Source organism: Polistes dominula, unplaced genomic scaffold, assembly GCF_049000335.1.
Source record: "Polistes dominula isolate Pdom_NZ unplaced genomic scaffold, Pdom_raw_medaka contig_73, whole genome shotgun sequence".
In the NCBI taxonomy this organism is placed as follows: domain Eukaryota; kingdom Metazoa; phylum Arthropoda; class Insecta; order Hymenoptera; family Vespidae; genus Polistes; species Polistes dominula.
In genome coordinates, this window is record NW_028300951.1 from 1,926,513 (window position 1) to 1,953,260 (window position 26,748).

At 32.8% G+C, this 26,748-nt stretch overlaps 2 protein-coding genes across 6 annotated transcripts in view; both read left to right on the plus strand.

The window, feature by feature from the left end:
* On the plus strand, positions 1-23,231 carry LOC107063918 (uncharacterized). Of its 5 annotated transcripts, none has more exons than XM_015316084.2 (8): positions 1-138; positions 11,592-12,181; positions 12,396-15,429; positions 15,515-15,635; positions 15,738-17,849; positions 17,935-18,127; positions 18,201-18,449; positions 18,523-23,231. In XM_015316084.2, the coding sequence occupies exons 2-8, from the start codon at positions 11,609-11,611 to the stop codon at positions 19,096-19,098; spliced, it is 6,858 nt and encodes a 2,285-aa protein (XP_015171570.2). In that variant the 5' UTR covers positions 1-138; positions 11,592-11,608; the 3' UTR covers positions 19,099-23,231. The 5 variants fall into 5 exon arrangements, with proteins under 5 accessions (XP_015171570.2, XP_015171567.2, XP_015171569.2 ...); XM_015316081.2 differs by lacking the exon at positions 1-138 and adding an exon at positions 1,155-1,294; XM_015316083.2 differs by lacking the exon at positions 1-138 and adding an exon at positions 1,155-1,294 and having other exon boundaries at positions 17,941-18,127.
* Positions 23,232-24,308: 1,077 nt separating this feature from the next.
* The window catches only part of LOC107063880 (uncharacterized), a 48,763-nt gene continuing 46,323 nt past the window's right edge, over positions 24,309-26,748 (plus strand). The window contains 1 exon segment of the mRNA XM_015316021.2: positions 24,309-26,747. Within this exon segment, the coding sequence (XP_015171507.1) occupies positions 25,662-26,747 (1,086 nt within the window). The 5' untranslated portion in view covers positions 24,309-25,661.

Genomic DNA, 26,748 nt, shown 5'->3' on the forward strand with positions numbered 1-26,748 from the left:
GTTAGTAGGAGATATCGTCGACGGACCCGTTTCTGCGTTGGTGTTGCCGCCGTCTACGTCAGCGCCGGTCGGACGGGATTTGCATAGCAAACAGATCGACGCGCTCGTAAGTGGATAACGAGAAGGAAGGGAGACATAGTAAGTACATACATACTTTTATGCATATTATATATATATACAAAAAAAAAGGGAAAAGGGTGAAAGAGAGAGATAGATCAATCTTTAGCGTAATGTATATATATATATACGCGTGTGTGTGTGAATGTGTCAAGAGTTCCAAAGAGAAAAAGATATAAAGGGAAAGAGTAAGTAAAAGAGAGAGAGAGAGAGAGAGGGAGAGAACTTGTTCGTCCATCGCGTCTCTCTCTCAACACGTAGAAAATCGAGAATGCGCGGTCGCTTGCGTTGAAGCGGCGAGGGTCCGAGTGCACGTCGCTTAAAATAGAAAGAGTGACTTCTGCTCGAGTGCGCCGTCGAGAGAGAGTAGTAGAGCGACCAACACAAGAAAAGAAAATAAAAGAAAAGAGGAGTGAAGAAAAGAAGCGCCGTTTGCTGCTGCTGCTGTCGTCGTCGTCTTCGGCGTCGTCGTCGGCGTCGTCTTCAGCGTTGTCCCTTTTCTTCTTCTTCTTTTTCTTGAACCCTTCTTCAGTCTTCTTCCAGTCAGGAGGCCGCGACTCGAATAAAATCGTATTCCCGTCCTCCGCGTATATCCGGGAGTCTTTCGCGCGCTCCTCCTCCTCCTCCTCCTCCTCTTCAACGTGACCCAGCGAGACTCAAAGCAAAGCAAAGCAAAACATAATAAAACCAAAAGAAAAATGCAAGCGTGTGTACCACGAGAGTCAACGAGCCTAGCGTGAGCTAGTAAGATACAGAAAAACTCTTATTCTTCTTCTTATTTTACTTTACATTTATTCATTTGTTATTATTTTCTTTTCCTATTCTTTCTCCTCTCGATGTGTGTTGTGTTACCCTGCGGAAATACTACTTCCACTACTACTACTATTACAATCTATGTCTGTTTCCTATATACCCCTACTTTTCTCCCTATCCATCACTTCCTCCTCCCTCTCTTCTTCTTCTTCTTCTTCTTCTTCTTCCTATTTACGATAAACGAGAGAAGAGAAGTTCGGTCTCTCTTACGACTGATCGTAACTCGCGCGTTCGTCGTAATCCTCTACGGATGCTGCGAACGAAGAGAGGACCAACCGACCGACCGACCGACCGACCGACCGAGGGCCGAGCCATTCCGATGGAGTAACAAGTGAGCGGCGAAGCAGCGTTGCCATGACGACAGGTGAACACGAGCCCTCCTCCTTCTCCTTCACAACCTCCACCTCTACATCCACCTCTACCTCTACCTTTACACCTCCTCTTCCTCTTCCTTCTCCCGAACACGAAAGCACCGAGAAAGACCTCCTCCTCTACCTCCTCTTCATCCTTATCCTTCTCCTCCTTCTTCTTCGCCTCCTTCTTCTTCGCCTCTTTCTTCTTTTCCTACTCGTGAAGAGTGTACAATCTCTCTCTTTCTTACTTACTCACTTACTCGTTCAGTCACTCACTCACTCACTCACTCACTCACTCACTCACTCACTCACTCGCTCTTTCTTAAGTCGATGCGACCCGAACGAACGCCTTTTAGCATGCTTACCGCGTAGGCCGCGCGATATTCCAAGTACACTCGGCTATTTTCATGCAACGCCACGAGAGAGAAGACACCTCCTCCTCCTCCTCCCCGTCTCTTAAACGACGACGACAACGACGACTAGGATAGCCTATGTCGCAGTTCTTGTTGTCTCATCATCATCGTTATGAAAAATCTCATTCTTTTTTTTTTCCGAAAGGTTTCCTAACCTTCTACCTATAATAATTATTTTTTATTTAACCTAGTAAAATTCGTAATTTAATTATTATCTTATCAGGAACTAAAATTATTTCCTATTTTTATTTTTCATTGAATTTCTTTTAAGTGATTTCGAATCTTTCTTATTTTCGCGCGGCAGCCGCCATATTGAAATATGTCACGTGAACCAATTTGTCCTTTTGAAACTTGTTTTGCTTTCGATCTAAAGAGAGAAAGAGAGAAAGAGAGGAAAAGAAAGTTGGATAAGAGAGAAACAAGTTTATATATATATATATTCTCATAACTAAATGATAGAATCTAAACTTCGAGATGAGAACCTTCCTATAAGAAAAGTAGTAAAGTGAGTGGTGGAGTATCTCCCCCTCTCTCTCTCTCTCTTTTCTCTCTGGTGGTAAGAAGAAGGCTCGTTGTCACGCCGCGTGGGCTACAAACAAGAATCCAAGCTTGCGAGCACGGAATTCCTTAGCTAGTTTTTTTTTCTCACACGATCTAACGAAGGTATTCGATTAATTTGTCGCGAGATATCTAAGAGAAAGAAAGAGAGAGAGGAAGAGAGAGACGCTTTACGCGGAATCGATTTTATTCGCTGTAAACTATTACAGCTTTTCGAGAAATCGTTTTTACTTTCGCAAGCAAGCAAACAAAATAACATCTCGTATCTCTTTTTTTTTTTTTTTGAGTTTTTTCTTTACCTTGTTCGTTCGTTCGTTCGTTGTAAACTTGTGTTTAGAACGTCTAGATCTTCTAACAGATCTCTGGGAGAGATTTTAAACGCACGCTTCTGCTATTTCTTTCTTTTGCTTAAATATTATGTAATACCTTCGAGTATTCTCAGAAGGGGAATTCAAAACACAAATATTATAACTTCGTGAAAGCGTATTAGAAACGTTTTATCCGAGTGTGGTGGTTCCATTTTCGAAGTCAGTCAAGATTAATTCATCCTTTCATTCAAAGATTCGCCATTTTATTTTTTTCTTCTTCATCACCTGTAAAATAAAAAATACTAATTAATTTTATAACACAAATATTATAACTTCGTGAAAGCGTATTAGAAACGTTTTATCCGAGTGTGGTGGTTCCATTTTCGAAGTCAGTCAAGATTAATTCATCCTTTCATTCAAAAATCCGCCATTTTATTTTTTTCTTCTACATCACCTGTGAAATAAAAAATACTAATTAATTGTCAATTAATATTTAAAAATATTAATTAATTTTTAAGAACCAAAAAGAGATATTACGTTAGAAGAGAACAAAATAGCAGGGGGGTGTAACACATAATAGGGTTAATTTGGATTTTTTAGGTTAAGAAGAGTTTGTTAAATAAATTGTACAAATTTATTAAAAAATGACTTGGATTTTGAAAGAGAGAGAGAAAGAGAGAGAGTAAGGAATATTTTATTAAATTTAATTGTAATTTAAAAATAATTTTGCCTATTATTTACTTTGCAGTTTATTCAAAACGATACCCGAAAATATTTCGATTTTTTATTACGATATAAAAAAAAAAAAAACAGAAATATGTTCAATGTTATCGTACGAGATTTCACGATTTTTCCCACTTTTTACGAGATAAAGAAAGAGTAACAATTAAAAAAAAATAATCGTAAGGACAACCTTTGAAGTCTCCTCCTCCTATCATTTTGACGATAAAAAAAAAAAAAAAAAGAAGAAACGAAACGAGTGACAAAGGTTTCCCCCGTAAAATTTCTCAAAAGCTTATCTCTCTCTCTTTTAAACTTCTTTTTTTTTTTTTTTTTTTTTACCGAGAAAACTTTTATAATCTTATACGAAAAAGCCTTAGTGTGTGTGTGTGTGTGTGTGTGTGTAGTTAGTTAAAAAAGTCAGCTTCAAAGTTCCGCGTAAATCCACCCAAATTCCAAGTATTAAAGGATGATAAAGAAAATATCGATTATCGTATCACCGAACACAAGAAGAGAGAGATATCTCTCCCCCATCCCCTCCCCTTTCCCATTTTTTTTTATCAACGACACAAGAAGACATCGCGGATATATTTTTCGAGAATGAAATATGAAAAAAAAAAAAAAAAGAGAGAGAAAGATTTTGTTGGTTATGTTAGTATAATTTATAAAAAAAAAAAAAACAAAAAAACAAGAAGTTCAGAAAAGTAAACTCAACTATGATTAGTAAATTTACCAAAAAAAAAAAAAACTAGAACAATCTTTAAAAAACCTAAACAAGTGTGTATACATTAAAAAAAAAAAAAAAAAAAAAAAGGTAACAAAACTATAATGTCAAAGACAAGATAGGAAAACAATTCTGCGTGTGTTCTCTTCTTCTCTCTTTCTTTATCAGGTATAACAGGTGTCAAAGAAAAGAGAAAGAGAAAAAAGAGGAAAAATAAAAGAAGGTATCTTCCTTTAGGGACAGTTCTTGGTAAAAAAAAAAAAAAGAAAAAAAGAAGAATAACAAGAAAAAGATAGAAATCTTTGAAGGAAAGAACAGTGTATATTAAAAGGAGGATAGTTGAAACCCCTAAGAAAAAAAGAAAGAAAGAAAGAAAGAAAATGAGAGTGAGAAAGGAAAAGAGAAAGAGAGGTCGGTTGGTTGAGAAGAAGAAGACAATGGGGGAATTCCGTAGATATATAATACACACGGCCGTGAACGTCCTAGGGACAACATAGTAGACACTCTAACAACGTGGTAGACACGGCTAGTAGTAGTAGGTAGACGTTCATGAGGTGTCTGACCCAATCGTTTTCTCTATCGTGCCTTTTGCTTGCTTGCTTGCTTTCTGTTACATTGTTTTGCTTTGTTTTGCTTTCCTCTTCTACTTCTACAACTGTTGCTGCTGCTGCTGTTGTATGCTGTAAGAAAGAATCAATCATTAGTGGAATTTGCGTATAAGTACACGTGTGTTCTCTCCTCTCAACGAGAAGTTTGTAAGTTATAATAATACATACACTACTTTCATTACTTATCCTGTGACTACTACTAGTTTTGTTGGTATGTTTCACCGTGTTGGTAATGGTGGTGATGTGTTAGACCTAGTAGAGAGAGTACGCTTGCTTGTTATTGAGGTGGGGAAGAAAAGAAGCCAACGCCAAGCTCTAAGCCCAACGCCAAGTTTGAGCCAAGCCAAACGAAACCAAGCGAGAAGAGAGGAGAGATCAGGGGTCTCCCTCGTGGTGACCGTAGGCGCTTCGGTTGCTTTGCTTGCTGCTGGCAAAGCAAAGCAAAGTAAAGTAAAGCAAAGCAAAAGCAAAAGTAGGGGAAATTATTGGTAGGAGAGAGAGAGAGAGAGGGAGTAAAGAACGTTGTCGACATTACTTCGGTTGGGTGGGCCGCTAAGAGAAGAAGAAGAAGACGAAGAAGGGGCTGGAGGGGAGAAAAACGTCGTTGTGCGTCGTCGTCGTAGTCGTCATGTTGGTGTCGGTTCCGTTCTCTCTTGTATACATGTGAGTATGTGTATGTATGTGTGTGTAAAGAAGTGATAGCCGCGCACGTACGCGTGACTCACTTGCGTGTTGCGGGATTCTCCCGTTTCCGAGCTCCTGGCAGCACCGTACGATTCTTTTTTTTTATACCGCATGGGGGCTAGCTCGGAAAGAAAAGAAGAGAATTAAAATAATTGAAAGATGGAAAGAGATAGATTGAAACTATCCTTCTTCTTCATCTTCTTCTTCTTCTTTCGTAGCTGAAGCTGAAGCTGAAGCTGAAGCAGTAGCAGCAACAGCAACAGCAGTAGACTGCAAGTAGACTCGTTTGCAACTTGGTGTAGTAAAGAGACAGTCTTCTCTTGGCTCATTCATCCATTGTTTTCATTCGTTCTCGGTCAGATTCCTTCTTCTTCTACTACTACTCTAACATCGTTGAATAAAACTTCTTCTTCTCGATACTGTAAAAATAAAAAAAAAGAATTTCCATTAATAATCGAGAAACTATGAAAAGAGTAACACAGGAAGAGAAGAAGAAGAAGAAGAAGAAGAAAAAGAAGAAGAGGGGATTACCCATAAAATGTTATCAACGAGAAACTCGTGACGCCACCAGAATCGTGCAGTGTAAATAGAGAGAGAAAAAACTATCGTTAAATCAAAGGGTGAAAGAAAAAGGAGGAGGAGGGTAGGAGGGAGAGGGGGAGGTCGAGGCCGAACCTAATATGTGACTCACTGTTGACCAAACACCACCACCACCACCACCGCTGCTGCTGCTGCTTCCCTGCTGCTATGCTCATTAAATCCTCTTAAATTACTTTGTCGATTATTATTACAGCGTCATGACACGTTCAATATTTACAATTTTATCACGTTTTCATATTACATACATACATACATACATATATGTAGGTATGTATGTGTACGTATATATGTATTTCATTTTTTTTTTAACACGTTGAGCGCCACGTCAGGCATTGGTGGCTGACATTAGACTTTCCGTTTAGGCCACGTCCGTCACATGTGACTGACACGTTCAACTATTTTCACTACAAAGAGTAAGGCTGTGGCCTGACGGGAATTCTCCTAAAAATTAGCGTCGTACTCTTAACGTGTTAAATGAAAAACATTGACAAATATTTTTCTATTTTTTTTTTTTTTTTTTATTTTCTTTTTTATATATATGTAATTCTAGATACTGAATTATACGTGTTCTCCTCTCGTCTCTGTGTGTAAGTGTGAATGAATATGTTGAGTGCCACGTGTACTTGTGTGACAAGAAGAAGAAGAAAAAAACACAAGCGTGAGAGATCAATCGAAAGAATATAAAAACAAAAAAAAAAACAAAAAAAAAAGAGAGACATACGTAAGTAGTACCACTTACATATATATGAATATGTATATATACATACACACATATAAAACGGATGCCAGTCCTCGCGATGCAATCTAACCATAAGCATAAATTAAAGGCCACTGCCTCGCCCTCTCATAAATAATACAAAGGTCAATCTTCTCTCTCGTTCCCTCTCTTTCTCTCTCTTTTTAAATATTACCATGATTTTCATCCTAATCTTTCTATATTTACGTTGGTTTCCATATCTCATAAATTGTTGTATATTTTTTTTCTCTTAATTTCGTAGGACACTAATTGCACAATGTGTTTTATACCAGTGGTTCTCAAACTTTGTTGTCCTACCACCCCCTTTCGAGAAAAATATATTACTTAGCGCCACCTGGAAATTAACTTTTTTTTTAGAAATTTTAATAACAATTAATATTAATAGGAGATATATATATATATAAATGTTTTTACCGCCTCCCTGAATTGCTGCAACACCCACCAGAGGGTGGTGGCGCCCACTTTGGGAATCATCGGTTTACACTAAAAAAGTTTTAAGTTATATTATAAGTAAAGGTTATTAATTTATTTATTTATCAATTTTTATCAAAATTTAGAAACAAAATATATTATAAATTAATTAGAAAATTGTTAGAAAAAATAAACATAACCTATTCTATATATAATTATATATAATAAATAATAAAAATCTATATACCTAAAACCTAACCTATATAAATAAATAAAACCATATAAATATATATATATAGGATCTTTATCATTGTGTTATATTAAAGAAAAAAAAACAAAGAAAAAAGTGTCTTTCGTTCTCACTCGTTAACAAAAAATACACGTGGCAAAGTATATATATAAAGATCGATAATTCTAACCAAGCATCGACGAGAGAGAGAGAGAGAGAGAGAGAGAGAGAGAGAGAGAAGTCGTCTAAATGGCACTGAAGAAGAAGATGAGGTCAAGGATCGAGCTATCGCTATATAGAGGGCAAACCAACAATAATATCAATAAGCATTGAGAAAACCAGAATAAAAAAGAGAGAAAAAAGAGAAAGAAAGAAAAAGAGAGAGAGAGAGAGAGAGAGAGAATCATGCACGAGAAAAAGAAATAGGTAAATTATAATGATTTCTTTTTTTTCCCCTTTTTCTTGCTGTTTTTTTTTTTTTTTGGTTTGTTTTATTACATGGATTTATCTTCGAGAATGAATCTTTTTTTTTTTTATCATCGACTAAAAAAGTAATAATTTTTTTTTATCGGTCATGACGAAATAATAAATATCACGAGAACGTGTAACTTTGTTTTGTTTTTTTTTTTTTTATTTTTATTTTATTTTAAATAACTTTTTTTCGGTTTTGATAGTATAACAACGTTTTATAGGTTATGAGAAAATTTGTAATATAAATTATTTTATAATATTTATATATTATTATTTTTATATATATATATATATATATATATATATATATATATATATATATATCCTTTTTTAATATTATTTTATTTTATTTTATTTTTATGGTTTTCATTTTGACTTTGATTTCGTTCATTTTTATTCTGTAAAAAAAGATGGAGGAAAGAAAAGAAAAAAAGATGGAAGAAATATATATATATATAAACGATTTTATATTATAAAAGAAAAAGAGATATCTCTGAGTTTTGCGGATATGCAAACGTCTCTCTCTCTCTCTCTCTCTCTCTCTCTCTCTCTCTCTCTCTCTCTCTCTCTCTCTCTTTATATGTATTTATATACATGTTTATAGTGTTGTGTATATGAGTGTATATATATGCATAGATATAAGTATAAAAATAAACTTGTGACTCGTCTCTCTGTACCACCACTGTATAAAGAGCGTCCTGTGATAAGCGGTTGATACGACGACTGTTAAACTTCGTGGAATACGCATAAAAGTGGTGAATGGGAATACGAGGAGTCAGTAGACTCTCTCTCTCTCTGTCTTTCTCTTATTCTCTCTCCCTCTTTCTCATCGTGATTCATTCATTTCTGACGACATCGAACCCAAGCCCCCTTTCGTTCATAATTTTTACCATATTATTAATTCAACTCAATAATAACCATCGAAAAAGAATGGAAAAAATGAGATTTAATCAAAGCCATTTATACATCCACAATAATTTTGTTTACATTAAATTTATCCCCACCATTTTTATGTGGTTATTAATCTTATTATTTATTACATTAAATGCTATATAATATAATTTATAATATATTATACTAGCTTTGCACCACACACACACACACACACACACAAAATATATATGACATTATCGTATAGGTTATGTTCAAATGTTTCGCGCACTCATTGAAATCCTATGGCGAAACAGATGGCGTTGTTCTTATCTGTATCTTTTTTCTTTGTTTTTAAATTATATTAATTATTTTATAAATAAATTAATGTTATAAAAAGTTAGGTGTATGGAAATGCAACCGTTGTGTCAAAATTCTAAAACAATTGATAACATTGTTTTTAGGTTAGGTTTGATCAGCGGTTAGGTTATAACAAACGAAAAATTGACATTTTTATATTGGGATTTCTAGCACGTGAATACGCTATCTGGTGGCTAAATTCAAAATAAGAGTAGATAGGTTGAATTACTACGTCACGTGGGATCTCTAGCACTTGAATACGCTATCTGGTGGCTAAATTCAAAATTAGAGTAGATAGGTCGAATTTTTACACCACGCTCATGCCAGAGATCCCAATATATAGATTACTAGATCAATATATATATATATATTATAATATTAAATTGTATAATATTAAATATAATATAATTTTATAACATAAATTAAATTAAATATAATAATAATAATAAAAAATATATATATATATATATATATATATATATATATATATATATATGTATACTAATATTTGTAGTATTTTCGTTATTCTTTTCATTTGTATCATTGAAAAAACCAAGATAGTAATTTATTCATAAAATACACTTATAAATTGCAATTAAAAAATTCAAAAGTTGTTTATAAAAATATCTTTTCAATATACTTCTTGTTTTTCTTATTAATTATTTTATTTATTCAATTTTTTTTTTTTATTAATGTTGTATCGTGTTGTATACACTTGTGCATGATTTTTATTTCTTTTTTGGTCAAATCATGTGAATTTCCTGTCTTCCATCTTGTCTTTCTTTCTGGAGAGAGAGAGAGACAGACAAACAGAGAGAGAGAGAGAGAGAGACAGAGATAGAAATAAATGATAATTCAATAGGAAAGCGGATACTATACTATACTATACTTATATTTATACTTATACTATACACAACTTGGAATAAACGTTTGTCACCAAAAGTTATTTCTTAAGGAAAAGATTATAATATTTTCTGTTAACGATAAAGTCAAATTCAAATGGTAAAGTATATATATACATATATATATATATATAGAAGATAGATACAACAAAGGATAACTAAAATAGAAACTTGAAAATCTTTTGTTTGTTCAATTCACTACTAACACACAACTCTTATGTTAGAATTCTTAGAAATATTAAGAGGAGGAGGAGGAGGAGGAGGAGGAGGAGGAATATAGGGAAAGCAAATAATGCAAAGAAGAAAAAAAAGTCCTTTTTCTTGCAATATTTTCTCATATTGTTATTTAAGTTGAAAATATTTGTAATTCCTTTCCAGGTAAAAAATTGTGGTTAATTAAACTTATGATATTTAATTCTTTAAGGAAAAATTGTTTTTTTTTTTTTTTAATAAAATACATACACATACATAAATATATATATATATATATATATATATATATATATATATACATATATGTCTTTTGTATTCTAAATTTAAATCAAACTTACGAGACTTACAAAAAAAAAAAAAAAATAAAATAAAAAGCAATAAATTTGTGCTGACCAAAATTCGTACGTACATAAAATACAGTAAATAAATATGTATAAGTTAAGCATCAATATGTATATATATATATACGGTATGTAAATAAAAAAATTAATCAATTGACACATGGAAATCAAATCGAAGGAAAATTTCCTAATAAGTAAATGATATATATATATGTATATATACATGTGACGGTTAAATGGATTATTTGAACTGTTGAACTCGGCTTTTTCCGCTTTCATAATCCCCATTCTCGCATAATTTCTGAAGAACGACCTTTTGTATGTCGTGAATATTGAACGTTTTCAAGTGGATGATGTATTATAATCGAATTCGTACGAAATTTATCCAATTCTACCTTCCTTCTTCTTCTTCTTCTTCTTCTACTTTCGATCGATTTACTTGTCAAACCAAAATGCCATTTTCTATATATATATATTATATATAAATTTGTTCATAAAACAAAGTAGTGTATTTTGCAAAGTTACACTCGACCAATTAACATTTCTCTCTCTCTCTCTCTCTCTCTCTCATTTTTTTTATATTTATAATATAAATTATAAATTTTTGTTATAATATAAATTATAAATATTTGTTATAACCTAAATTATAAATTTTTTTAATAATATGAATTATAAATTTGTTATATAATCTAAATTATAAATTTATTTAATATCAAAACTTAAAATTTTTCTTTATATAACCTAACTTTAATAATAATAATATAACCTAACTTTTATTTGAAATTATCAATTAAATTATATATTTAATAATTATATTATTATTTATTTATTTTTATTATATTATATTTTTTATGTGTTATATAACCTAACTTTTTTTTTTATAATCTAACCTCAAATTTGATTTTTTTTTGAACGCCCCAATAATTATATGATAATTAATTAAATTAATTGTATTAATAATAGAAATACATAAGTATTTGCAATTAATTTGTTTTAGAGTCACAATTAAATCTCAGTTTTTCCCTTCAATCACTATTATCATAATAATTATATATTATTAATATAAGTGTATTGAAATAATTGCATTGTCGAACGTTGCATTATTTAAATTTCTTTTTTTGTTTTTGTTTTAATTACAGAAAATTATATTGTAGCGATGACAGATCCACAATTAACCAATAACAACAATAATAACAACAATAACAATAACAACAACAACGATGGCGAGCCAAAATATTTGCACAAAAAGTTTAAAAAGATGGCGACGACGGAGGTTACGACGCCTAGGGTCGAGTCCAAAAGGAAAGATATCTCAAGTAACATGGTGGCGGCCGATGATGATGATAACAAAATTGGTAATAATGATCAAACGAAGAAAAAGGAAACGGTCAAGGATAGTAGCAGAGATTCACCAAAGGAATCTTATAAAGAATCCCACAAGGAATCTTTCAAGGCCGATGCAGCAGCAGCAGCAGCAGCATCACCCGAGGCCGCTGCAACCACTGAGACCGAACCCACTGAATCGCGTAAAACCGGATACGTTTGCCCTTATTGCAAGATTTCCTGTGCCAAACCTAGTGTATTGCAAAAACACATAAGGGCGCATACCAATGAGAGGCCATATCCATGCGTGCCCTGTGGTTTTGCTTTTAAAACCAAATCCAATCTTTACAAACATCGGAGATCACGGACTCATGCTTTAAAAATGGAAGGCGGTGATAGCAGCAAGGTATTTTCTTTTTTTTTTTTTTAATATATTATAAACATATATTTTTAATACAATTATTAACACTTTGATTTGCGTTAACAAAACCTTGAAGATAATTACATAAAAGTAGCAATAATTTATACAAAAAAAATAAAAATTGATTATAAATGGTGTTTGCAATCAAAGGTTTAAATCTTTCAAACATAATGTGTGTGTATGTGTGTTCCATTTGAAGCAGGTTTCGGAAGACTCGGACATCAGCCTGTCTGACAGTGCTAGTAACGGTACAGGAACTCCACCACCTCCACAAATAACAACAACAACAACAACAACGTCAACGCCCACAACAACTTCCTCCGTCGTGAAGACCGTCAAAACTGGAAAGATTTACAAACCAAAGTTTCATACCGCTTTACAATCGATAAACAATGAAGCGGAAAACAATACATCTTCGTATTCGTCAACGAACTCTTCCAGTAATTCTTCCATACCATTGACCAATAATAATAATAATAATAATAGTAATATTAATAATATTAATAATAGTAATAATAATAATAATAGTAGTGTCGTTGTGAACGTTGCAAAACAGAACGCGGATCGGTTGCAAGAACACATTGATAAAATAATAACGGACAATCGTGCTATAGTAGACGACGTTGATCCGCGTCTTCATAAATTAATGCAACGACAACAAAGTATGGTAGAAATGAAACAACAATCCGATCAACCTTTGAATCTCTCATCGGTGGACGAATCCTCAACGAGGAAACGTTGTTACAGTGAAAGTTTCGTTCAGGAAGGTATTACGGATCATCGAACTAACACACCAGCAACAACCACTACGAACGAGGCTTCCATCATCAAAGATCTTTTCTTAAAAACGCGTGATACTTGTGAGGTTGTTAGCACCTCGGAGATCGTGGAAAATTATATATGTTCGTCTTGTAACATACCTTATACGAGTATCGATAATCTCGAAACTCATCGACGATATTATTGCAAGGGACCTATCAGTCCTAGGATATCGGAATATCAATTGGATAACGATAAAAGGGAATCCGAGTTTGAGTCTAAGTCTTCCGATTATTATGCTACGTTGCAACCACTTCCTTCGCCAGGACCTTTGTTGGGCAACACAAGACTCGTCGACCCGTACGCCCCACCCGTGAAAAAATCACGCTCGGAATCGGTTCCAACTAGTTTGAGATCACTCGAGGAATTAAGCAAATATCCAAGGCCTAATTCCTTGCAAATGTTCGGGGGCGAGGTAAGGATACTTGACAATATGGGCGAGACTAAGACCATGAGAATCGAGCCGCGACAAACTAATTCACCGACGAGCGAACAGATCTCAAGCAACAAGTGCGTCACGTCGGAGACATCATCGATCGTGGTAAGATCGGGTCTTCATTCGGGTGGTACTATGGTACACAAACCACCTAGCACGCCTACTAGTAGTACACAACAGAGTTCTTCCATATCTTTACCAAACACTCCTAAATTATTGGCCCCAATCATACCAAACATATCAACCCCAAACATAGCACCGACTATGTCATGCTTCAATTATTTGGAACCGCATTTTAATCCATTGACGAGCATAACCGCATATAATCCATTGACGTTGCCACAAGCGGGTATCACGAGTATTCTACACGGTGGTAAGGTTATTCCTTATGTACCTGGTATGCCAGGACCGCATACCTTAACCGGAGCACCGCCGCAACCTCCACCACCACCACCACCACCATCCATAGATATATCTCCTGGTGTGGCAGCATCTGGTGAAGTTGGATATAAAGTCATACCAGGTGTACCCGGATTACATATGATATCTCAACCTTTGGATCTTGCCAGTCCGGTCAAGATTCAAACGCCCAACGTACCTGGAATCCCGGGACCGATATCTGGTGAACATGTCTCGATAATGGGCCAACCATTGGATCTTGCTAGTCCCGCTAAGGAGACAAAGATTAGCTTTAAAACACCTAGCAGCGATGGTCTGAGAAGCGGAAGTGGATTAACAAGTCCAAAAGTTTCTACTATTAAGGTTGATACTTCTACCGACAAGTATCGAACAAGTAGGATGTCCCTCACACCTGCTGTAACTGAGCTATTAATAACGGAACTTGATCGTCATATCAAACTCAACGTTCCTGTTAAACATAAAACCATGGAAAGCCCACGCGAGACTAGAGAATTATCCATTGAAAAAAGTCCCAATGTCGATAAGACCTACGCTTATTCTAATGGCATCGACGCACCTGTTAATTCTGCAAATTCTTATCCCAAGCCCAAATATTCACCCAAATCAACTTTGGAGAACAGAAAGAGGCCATCTACATGGAACATTGCAGAGCTGGAAATTGGTAGAACTCAGGTCGAAACCATTGAATATGGTTCGAATCTGAAATACGAATCTTCGCCATCTCGTGAAAATGGTCGTATCAAAATGAATGTTCTCGAGAGTAGAGGAGGAAAGTTAGTCGAAAGTTATAACACTGTTGATGATAACAAATTAAAAGTGGATTCTTCGATAGTTAAAATATCAGTAGCAGCAGCATCAACAGCACCACCACCAGCACCGCCAGCCACACCACAAACACCCCCAGTGATACTTGTGAATTTAGATTCATCCAAGTCAGAAGTGCCAAGTAAAACTTTCGTAGAATTAGTTTTGAAAACTGATAAGTCTGAAGCTAAATCACCGAAAACTAACGACGGTGCTAAAGATGAGACTAGTGTTAATAAGTTTTTAAGACCAACTTCATTACCGTTAAAACCTGGAACGTTTACGCCAAAAAAACATCACGGTATTACGCCAACGGCTAATACACTTTCCCTCATTAGTCCAGAAACTCCTAGACCAAAAAAATCATATGGACAACTTTATTTAAATGGACACGCCTATACATATCTAGGTTTAAAGTGTTCAACCAGAGTATTTTATTGTACCCTTAACAGACCGCAGCCCATGTACGTTACGCAACAACACGGTCTTTCTATGTATTCCAATTGGAAAATTTGCAAAGAAGCCCCGCCAGATTTGGATTTGGCACATTATGATTCTAGAAACAGACCTCTTAATTATACCACCGCTTGTACCATGCGAGAAGATATTTTGACTCATTCTTCGCAGAGGCCTATCACACCTACGAGTCCGGATAGTGGCTTGGAAAGTGATATACAAGAAAAATCCAAAAGAATTAAAATATTCGACGGTGGTTTTGAAAGTAACGAGGATTACACATATGTTAGAGGTCGTGGTAAGTCATATATGACCTATCTTACTTTACGGGTTTACATTTGCAGGAAGAAATTGTTGATTCATTCCCGTTTCGATTCGATTAGGTCGTGGTCGATATGTCTGTGAAGAATGTGGAATTCGTTGTAAGAAGCCTTCGATGCTGAAGAAACATATCAGAACTCATACGGATGTACGACCATTCACCTGCAGGCATTGCGCCTTTAGGTAATTTCTTTTTTTCATAATCATTATTATGTATTATTCATTTTATAACATAACCCCTATTATTCCTTTTCGTTTATAATACATTTGCATATTTTTCAACAGCTTCAAAACCAAGGGCAATCTAACGAAACATATGAAATCAAAAGCACATTATAAAAAATGTGTCGAGCTTGGAATAGTTCCTGTACCAACGACAGTTTGCGACGAGAATATCGACAAAGAAGCTATCGTGCGATTGGCAGTAGGTGGAAATACCGAAGAATCAACTTCGGAGGAAGAGGAGAGTGAAGGTGAAGGAGATGAAAGTGAAGAATCTGGGAGTGAAGAACACGAAGCTGCGCAAAGTTTGCTAAGTCTGTCGCAACGTAATACTAACAGATTGCCAGGATTATTACCTTCGGGTCGACCAACAACATATCCTTATACTTTGACTTTTCCATCGAGTTCAGTTACAACGAATATCATATCAACCGTTTCTACTAGCAGCACATTATCATCTACCAACGATCATAATACGAATGATCAAGAAACTAACATCATTCAGAGTGAACATTCACATTGTTATTATTCCCCATCAGAATGGACAGCTGTTGATAGGTTAAGAATCAGTGATACAATATCATCGTCTAAAGAAGACTCGGATATCGAAGTGGAAGAGATAATCGATTCAGATTCGCGTCAGCAGATATCTCAACCAATGGATCTTACTACTAAGCAAACTACTACTGCACAACAACAACAACAACAACAACAACAACAGCCTCCTGTACCATCACCAGTACCACCACAAAGAGCAATGCCTGCTGATATCTTAACACCGGTATCAGAACCAGTTGTATTGCAAACAATAGTGCAGACAATGGAACGATTACCTATACAAGGAAGAGAATGGAAACCTAATGCCGAAGGACGTATGCTTCAAGCATATCTTACTGAGAGACATGTTATGGATAGTAAAATCAAACAACAATATCGTGTAGGAAATTCAAAAATTGATAGAACTATGAGTGGAGATAATAATAGAGACGTTTATCCTAAATATCAAGATGCCGGTGGAAGAACTAGAAATGTGGATGAAGGTGACAACACTCCTACTGTAACATATACGGATCTTACAAAAATTCAACAAAAATTAATAGAATCTAAGATAAAACATGCAACTAAACAATCGTCGGATGATATTAAAACAGAAATTCGTGAAAAGATTTATCAAAACAGTGTAGCAATGGAAAGAAAATTATATAATTTTGAAACGATGCACAAAGATAAAGAACAACAACAACAACATCATACCACGAGTCGAGATATTCATGATAACAATTCAAGAAATAATATAGAATATGGTATCGTAATGAATAAAAATATCAATCCCATAGAAAGGAATAATTATTCAGTTGATATACCACCATCATCTCGTAGCACACCTGTTTTAGATCGTCATTCACCGAAAAATTTTCATTCCGATCCTAACAACAGATTTATTCCAATACAATATGGTAACAATGAAACTGAAAGAACTTCTATACTTAAAACAATGAACGTAACAAATCAAGAAGTAAGACCGGTCAATCAAGAAATGCGATTACCTTCTGATATTAGAATGCAAAGTCAAAGTCCTCGAAATTTAGAGCTTAGATCTCCTAATCGAGAAATCCGAATGCCTAATCAAGATTATCATCGTACGCAATCTCAAGAGTTACGATTATCATCCACGCAAGATTATAAATTACGTGGTCAAGACATGCAACCATTAGGAACAGAATTTAAACAAATATCAACGGATGTACGTCAAGAGATTGTTCAACCAGGAAACATGGAAACAAGACAAGTTATTACAGATAATAGATCACCTAGTAGAGACATGCGTAGTATGTCGGAATACAGATCAGAATATAGATCTCAACCGCAAGAAACAAGACGTTATTTCGAAATAATACAATCATCGTCATCGTCATCATCTACGCGCGAGTCACCTAAATTGCAGGATGTAACCAGACCACAGAATATAGATGTGAAGAATTCAGAACGTTCTGAAATCAAACATAATGCAGAAATGACGAAACAAAATATTGTTGATAGTATTAAACACACGGTAGCAAGAAAAGTGGTAGTAGGTGGTCCAGATTTTAGATCACAATCTCCAACAGTAGGAAATGCTAAACCTCAAGCTGAATTCTTACAACCATCAACTGGACCAGCACCAAATTATATAAGGTGAGAGCTTTATCATTTTCTTATAATTAATACAAATTGGAAAAGATAAAGTAATCATTATAAGAATTAATTCTATGGGATATAGTTACAGTGTTACGGAAGATGGCCGAAGTATATGTGGGATTTGTAACAAGGTGTTCACCAAACCTAGTCATTTAAGATTGCATATCAATATTCATTATTTCGAAAGACCATTTCGATGTGAGAGTTGTGCAGTCTCCTTCAGAACAAAAGGCCACTTAACGAAACACGAAAGATCAGTTTCACATCACAATAAGGTATTATTATTTAACAAATTGTTATCTAATTGTTGAAATATAAATATGTAATAATTGGGATTATATATAATAGGTCAGTATGACGTCTACTTTTGGAGCTGCCACTACTAGCAATCCTAGACCGTTCAAATGTACAGATTGCAAAATAGCCTTCAGAATACACGGTCATTTGGCTAAACATTTGCGTAGTAAAATGCATATTATGAAATTGGAATGTTTGGGTAAATTACCATTTGGTACATACGCCGAAATGGAAAGATCCGGTATCAATTTAAATGATATCGACACCACCGATTGTGACAATAGTCTTACTAGTCTTCAGGTTAGTATAAATGTTCAAATTTATCTAAAACACTACGAGGATAAATTTAACGATATCGTTAAATTGTAAATAGATTTTGGCACAAAGACTTTGCGAAAAGGATCCCAATAAAATGGGTCAATGGGATACAGAAGTGGTTCAAAATCAACAACCTATTAGTGGAAGTGAAACATCTTCCGATGAAGGTGAACCCATAACTCAACATCCAATTTATTCATTTCCCGGAACGAAAGCAACGAAAGATTGTGAAATGTCTCGATCATATCACGTGCCAATTGCTGCAACTGAAGATCCCAAATCAATGATGGATGTTCACATTGTTAATTCCCAATTTAATCAACAACAGAAACGGGAATATGGTATGAAGGAAAATACCAATCAACAATCGACAGTGGTAGTTACGTCAGAAAATAATTTACAACAATCATACAAGTGCCAAGTTTGTCCAATGTCTATGCGTAATTTAAATGAATTGCAAGTGCACTGTTGTATTGAACATAATATTGATACAGAGTCTAGTACAAATGTTCATGGGGATAATAGAACTACGAATAAATGTAAGGAAAAAGAGAATACTCAGATGAAAATGACTGTTATTGAAGAACGCGTTAGAGAAGATCACAGTCGACAAAAGATAGGAGATACATAGTGCCAAAATGATTTGCTACAATAGCAAATGTTCAATAAGAGATACTATATTTCATAAACTTTATGTGTTGGCCATTTAAAATGATGAGGAAGATATTTGTATATTCTCAAATTCTGAAATATCTCTTCTATAAAACGAAAAAAAGAAAAGAAAAGAAAATGAAAAAATAAATATGATGATGTTGTATTGTGATCAAAATATTTCTTTCAAGTGTTACGGGGTCTTTAACATTGAATGAATTCTATTAATTTAATGAAACAAAGTTGCTATCTACTATATATTATGGATGTATAGTGAATACTGTTGACCAAAAGTTAACTGTTAATGATATCTAACGATTATAAATTTGAAACTATACTAAACTCGTATTAGACAAACTATGAAATGAACATTTGCAAAATTTCAACGAGTACACATAATAATTATCGTCAAATATTCAAAACAGAACTATAATGTACCCATTATATATAGTATAAAAGCAAAATATAGATAGTATACAAAAAAAGGAGTTACAAAATGAAAACTTAAGATATCTAATATCTTATATAAATATATATATGATTATATTATACATGCATATATATGTATATATATATATATATGCTTATTTCTACCATAAAACCATAACATTGTAAATGCTTGTGTATAGTCCTCATCTAACCACTTTACAATGTTTACTTGAAATCCTTGAAATACATCACCTCGAAAGAACATAATTCTGATATATTATATTATATTATATTATATTATATTATATTTATATATATACATATATATATAATAACGTTGTAGCAATATAACGTGCAATGGGACTGGTATGTGATTCTGTATTTAAAGTGCAAATGTTGTGTGCAACTATTAAGAGTATTCAGATGTTACAAGTTAAATACGAAATCTTTTGCTTAAACGCGATACATATATATATGAAACTACGACATAATACAAAGCGCACATGCGCGTTATCACACACACATGTATGATATTAGTTTTGGAATAAGTGTTGGAATATAAATAAGAGAAGATGGATGATGATACCGTTTGTATATATTTATGTATAAATATAAAAATATCATGTGTTAGTTATTATTGTAGATTTAAGTAATTGATGATAATGATAATGATAATCAGAAGAAACAGCGTTGGTTGTTTTAATTTAATATTGAAAAACTTTTTAAAAATATTATCTACACAATATATTGTGAATTTAAAATTATTGATAAAAAAGAAGAAGAAGAAGAAGAAGAAAAAAAAAGAAGTAATTATTTGACAAATTAATAGATCATATGGTTTTCTTCGTTTTTTTTTGTTTTGTTCTTTTCCTTACAAAGAAAATATGAAATTTTTTTTTGTAGAAACCACATAAACAGTGTTCAATTTATTATGCTTAATGTATGTTTAATTATTATTAACTGAATTTATCTGAATTTAATGATTTCTCGGTTGTTATAATTTTTCAAAATTAAATTATATTGATATCATGTTATATATGTATCTTATTTCTGATAAAAGAATAGCAAGATGATGTTAATGAAGCACTTAAAGTACACGATGTCTTTCCTAATAGCATAATCAGATTTCAAATTTACAGAATTTGCTGTATCGAAACGTGCGTTTGAGTTGAACAAAAGATAATTTCAATACAGGTTGTATGTATTTATCGCACAATTAATATACAATGATGAGAGGTCCAGTTAAAAGTGATTGTCACTTAAAAAACAAAAAAGAAAAAAGAAAAAAAAAGAAAAGAAAAAAATATATATATATATATCAATGTAACATAGTCTAACGTAGCATTTGGTGTGTCTATTTTAATTGAGCTCCAACTACAGGCCATGTATACTTTTTAAATGTGTACATGTGTGTGTGCGTGTGCGTGTGTGTGTGTGTCTGCCCAAAATGCCAAGCCAACGTTTCTCTTCCCTTAAGATTAAGATACAAATTGATATACAATATATCTTAAAACATGATAAATTATCTGATACAATTTAACAAAGACAAAATTTATACTTTATTAATTATACTTCATGCAAAAGAAGTATTCGTACTATCAAAGAGACATATTTGAAAAAAAAAAAAAAAAAAAAAAAAAACAAGTCATTTTTATGCACTTTCAAAATTTCTTCAAATCATTTAAAAAAAAAAAACAAAAAAAAAAAAAGCATTGATTAGAAAAAAATGCTAAGTTTATTGTTTTACTAGCTTAATGTGATGATTAAACAAAATAATGAATGATAACTTTTTAAGAAAGAAAGCAAAACAAAAAAATGGAAACAATCTTGATAATATATTTTTTAATAACTACATATTTATAGATATATTTAAAACGGGGGGTGGGGGGGGGGGAAGGAAAAGAAAAAGAAAAAAAGAAAAAAACTTTTCAATGTAAACATGACAATGATGGTCATTTACATATCATTACAAATCTATTATTCATTTAAGTAATATTATTATAATGAATATCCAAAAACGTTTCTCTTTCTCGTCGTCGTCGTCGTCGTCGTCGTCGTCGTCGTCGTCGTCATTTTTATCTTTAAATATAGGAAAATATTTTGATATGAGAGATTTACACATTGAATTTGAATTTTACAACAAATATATATATTTTCAGTTTATTTTTCTTAAATTTCTTCTATTTTTGTTTTTTGTTTGTTTTTTTTTTTTTTTTTTTCTTGTAATAAATGTGCAAAAGTATTATCACATTAAAAGATAAATATGTGTATATGTTTTATAAAAAGAAAAAAATATATATATATATATATATATCATTTTTCAATTACAAATATTAAGAATAATAAATAATTTGAATTAGATTTGAACTCTTTCTCTAAAATGATATAAAATATTATTACATAAATAAATTACAGCTTTTGAGAAAAAAAAATTACACATTGAACTGGTACTTAAGATATATTTTATATTAGAGATTAGTATACGTGTGTATTGAATTATATTTTCAAAAAAAAGAAAAAAACAACAACAACAACCAAACAAAACAAAAAGATATGATAGAAAAACCCTAGGGGTAGTTTATGAATAAAAAAAAAAAAAAGAAAAAGAAAAAAACAAAAGGCATGTAAGGAATGTGAAGTAAGGATAATATCTAATCCAATAGTAAACAAAAAGAAAATAAAAAAAAAAAAAATGAAAAAAAAAACAAAAAAAAAAAAACAAATTATGCAAACGATAATTAAAAGAATTCATTCTTAAAAATGTTCTCTTCACGAGTTGGCTTGGCTTCTTCCAAACTCAGTATTACAACAACAAAAATCTTAAGGGAAACAAAAATAAAAAAAAAAAGAAAAAAAACGTAAAAAAGAGGGAGGACAAAAAAAAAAATACACTAAATTTGAATTAACAACATTGTAGTACATTGTTTGTCAAATTATATTTTATAACTACAATAATTATTCGTCATAAATTATTATTGGGGCTTTTTATGTCATCTGATTTCAAGCTATAAACTTTAAACAGGAACAAAAAAATGAAAAACAAATAACAAAAGGAAAGGAAAACTCCTCTCTCTCTCTCTCTCTCTCCAACCCCGACCCCCTTCCCCGTGATTATATTTTTATGAATCATTTAAATTTTACGTATATATGTTGAAGGTAACACTTACAAATTGTTGGCAAAATGATATTTTATATGTAATATAAATGGATATATAAATATATATATATATATATATATATATATATACATCTCTTTAAGATTTTATAAATATTTACCAAGAATGCATATATAACTGATGAAAAAAACAAAAAAAAAGAAAAACTGCTATAATATGTAAGAGTGGTTTTTTTTTTTTTTTCTATCGATGGTATGCTTTTATAATACCTTGCTATGTTGGCACAATTAGAGTTCATCATGAAGAACTTAAGATTCTTTGAACCAGAATTAATTGGAACCAAGTATGACTAATAGTCGTCGATATATCAGATAATGGGACCGTTATAAGATTTTGTAATAGCATACTAAAAGAAAGGTATAGTAGTATCACATTTTTATAGATTATTAAAGTGCCAACATTTTGATAGCGTTACAATCACTTTTTCTTCCTAATTCTATGACTCTGTTAAAACTATCAATGAAAATGTAATTTATTTATTGTAAATAAAAACATATATTGCTTAAGATTCTTTCGTATAATTATATTTTTTGTACAATGAGTTATAGATTAATTATATTTTTATCTTAACTCCAATTGTAGTATATTATGTTAAGATAAAAATATTGTGAGATTGTTTTCCCCAATTGAAAATGGACAGTACGAAAATATCCCTAGAATTTAGTGTCAATTTAAAAAGAATATTTCAAAAAGAGATATACATAAATATAAAAATATATATATATATGTATTTTTTTTTTTATCTATATATGTCCTGTATATATATATATAAATGTTGCAATTAGTGCTGAAACATTCCTATCTAAAAGAAACAAAAATGAAAGATGCACAATAATATTGAAACATAAAATAAAATCAGACTAATTAGTTCGTTTCTGTTAATAAACGTGAACATTAAAATGCATATTTATAGAAAAAATAATTTGAATTAAAAAACATCTCAATCCAAATATGGTATCAACATGAATTTGTCGCTCAACCGACAAGTTTATCGACGACCAATAAAAATCGAGTATCGAACCAGTTACTTGCATACAGATGGCGTCATTAGTAGTAATTATATATTATATATATATATAAAAAAACAAATGGTTGAATTCCGTTAAATTTTTTTCTGAAGTATTAAAATAAATCCAAATCTTCAACATGCAAATATATGTATACCCAAAAAATTAATTAAAATTTATTGAACATAAAATACCATACTACGTTACTCAATCGATAAAGTATTAGGCATTGTTATAACAGAAATACACGAAACATTAGAAAAAAATATTTGAATTTTTAAAAAAATATAAACGTATAGAATTTAACAAATATAATAATCGATATAATCAAATATCGATCGAATAAATAATATAATAATTATTCAAATAATGAACAAAGAAAAATAGTTCTCGTAAAAAGAAAGAACAAAGAGATTAAAGACATATTTGTAAAATAATTTGGTAACAATCTTTGGTAAAATTATTTTATGAAGAATTTTCATAATAAAAATTCGATAAAATTCTATATAATTAAAAATAATAATAAAAATCATTACCATTGAGAAGAGAAGAATTAGTGATAATTCCGAAAATTGTAATAAAATGTAGTGTGTCATGGAAGCTGGAACAATTGCGTACACCGAAATTCCCTCGGCAACAGCGACGTTGTATTACCATGTCGTCCTTCAGAGGACGCTGCTGGTTAGGCATCCGAAGGGAAGGCAAGGAGATCAACCAATCGTAGCGCTTAGCAACGAACGGCGGGATAAGACGAAATATTTCATTGGTTAAAAGATCGTCTAGCGGCTAGTGGTGGGAGAAGGGATAAACAGTTTTCAAAGTTTCGAAGTGGTTCCTTAAATCGTGTGGGGGGATCCAGAAGAGAAGAGGAAAGGGGTGTAGCGGTCCCGCGTGCGTGTATTTCCCGCTTCTTGCCTTAGCCAGGCAGCAGACAGCATCAGTAGTAGCAGTAGCAGCAATACCGCAATATCGAACGTTCGTAATATATCGGTTATGGCCTTGTAAAATATGCGAGAGGAGATATATTGTGTGTGTGTGTTGTTTGTTGGTAGTAGTGCGTAGTTAGAAAGTGAACAAATTCGATTTAATTCGGAATGACGTATCGAAGTCGTTGTTCCAAGGAAAAAAGGGATCACGATTATATATTAATATTTTGATTCGGATGAAAATATCCGTGGGAAGAAGTGAAAATATATGTGTATATGTCTGTTCTCTCTTTTTTTTTTTTTTTTCTTTCTCACGGTTAACGATCCTTCCGAAGCTTTTGTTTACAGACGCGCGCGCGAAACGGATGCTTGTGAGTAGTGTGAAGACTCGTGGCGGTGACTTTCTTGCTTTCTCTCCCGCTCTCTCTCTATATCTTAACTCAAGGTGTAATAGTAGTAGTCGTCAATATTGTGCGTCCTTTTTCCCGCGCTAAACACGTGATATAGAAGAAAGAAGAAAGAAGAAAGAAGAAATATAACAGTGCAACGCGTAAACAAGAAGAAGAAGAAGAAGAAGAAAAAGAAGAAGAAGTAGTCAGTTAAAAAAAAAACAGAAAAATATATTTAATTGAAGGTTAAAAAAAAAGATCTAATAAATGTGTACGTGCCGTTTAAAAATCTACGATGGATTTGACGTTGTCTTCTTAGCGGTATACTAATGTGTAAAAGAAAGAAAAAAAGTTAGCCGCGAATATAAGGATCGACGCGACTAAAGTTTTTTGAAATATTTTTTAGTGTATAATAATAATACGTGCGTGTAAGTAAGCCGGGGGGGGTATACAACGAGGACACGCGCGTCGTTCAGCGGTACATACGTAATATGGTGCTTTTATACGATTTAGAAATCGTTTCTAAGAAGAGGTAGTCCCGGTGTGAGATTTTTTATTTTTTTTTTATTTTTTTAAATATTAACGAAAAAGTGGAAGAAGAAGAAAAATCGGCAGAATGGAGGAAGATAACAACATGAATTTTGAGCTACCGGCTCACACGATTACCTTCGATATAAGTAATAACAACTCGCACAATTCTCATGACAGCGTTGACAGCGGTTACTTAACCTTGACACCACGCTCCAGTTTGCATACTCCAATAATTGCAGGATACAAATCACTCGTAACACCGTTAAAAAGGCATCTTCGGATACGTCAAAGTTTCTACCAATCAAATCGTGCACAACGTTATCGTTCAAAGCTCAATCAATTGCCTAATAAAAGCACGCGTAACGCGGATCCTACTGCCATTTCTTCTGAAAATGAAGACTGTGCATATAGTTCCAACCTAGGAACATCAAACTTGAGTATAACAAGCCAAAGTCACAGTTTAGAACATGCCAGTCCATGTAGCACCTCTCACAGTTTAAACTTAACTTATGAAGATTTTAATGAAGGATCAACTAGTAGTATTTATGGAGCATGGAGAACCACAATGCCTGTTACATTGGCATCAGCCAGTTTACAAATTCTATCACCACCACCTTCACCGGCAATTCCTTCCTTGGCGGTACCATCTTCTTCCTTTATTGCTTCCGAACCAATAGAAGAGGATGTGGAAATGAAACTAGTCATTATGCCACAAAGTACACCCCAGGAAACTAATTCTAATTATCAAACAATAACTCCTTGCATAGCATATTCTCCTACCGGTAGGAAAACCAACAATAATGTTACTTCGACGGAAGATCCAAAGTTGTTAAATAAACTTTGTGTCGTTGATATACCTTCCATAGCAGAGATCAAACCTAAAAGGTTGGATTTCAGTCATCGTGCATTTTCTTTGGCAAGACATCGTACAAAAGTTAAATTAGATTACACTGGAAGAAAAACCGTAGATCTTCTAGCACTATTGGGAGAAAAGAGTAATCATTGGAGGATAATTTCTAAAATTTTATCCTTTTTAGCACCGCAAGATCTCTGTTCGATAAGTATGGTCTCCAAAGTGTGGAGGAGAATCTGTAAAGAAGATTCTAGAGCCAACACTAGAAGACTAAGCCATATAATACTCAGACAAAATACTAAAGAAAATTTGAAATTAA

Coding starts and splice junctions, on each gene's coding strand:
- LOC107063918 (XM_015316081.2), top strand. Junction 12,182..12,395: donor AAGGCGGTGATAGCAGCAAG/GTATTTTCTTTT, acceptor TTCCATTTGAAG/CAGGTTTCGGAAGACTCGGA. Junction 15,636..15,737: donor TGCAGGCATTGCGCCTTTAG/GTAATTTCTTTT, acceptor ATTTTTCAACAG/CTTCAAAACCAAGGGCAATC.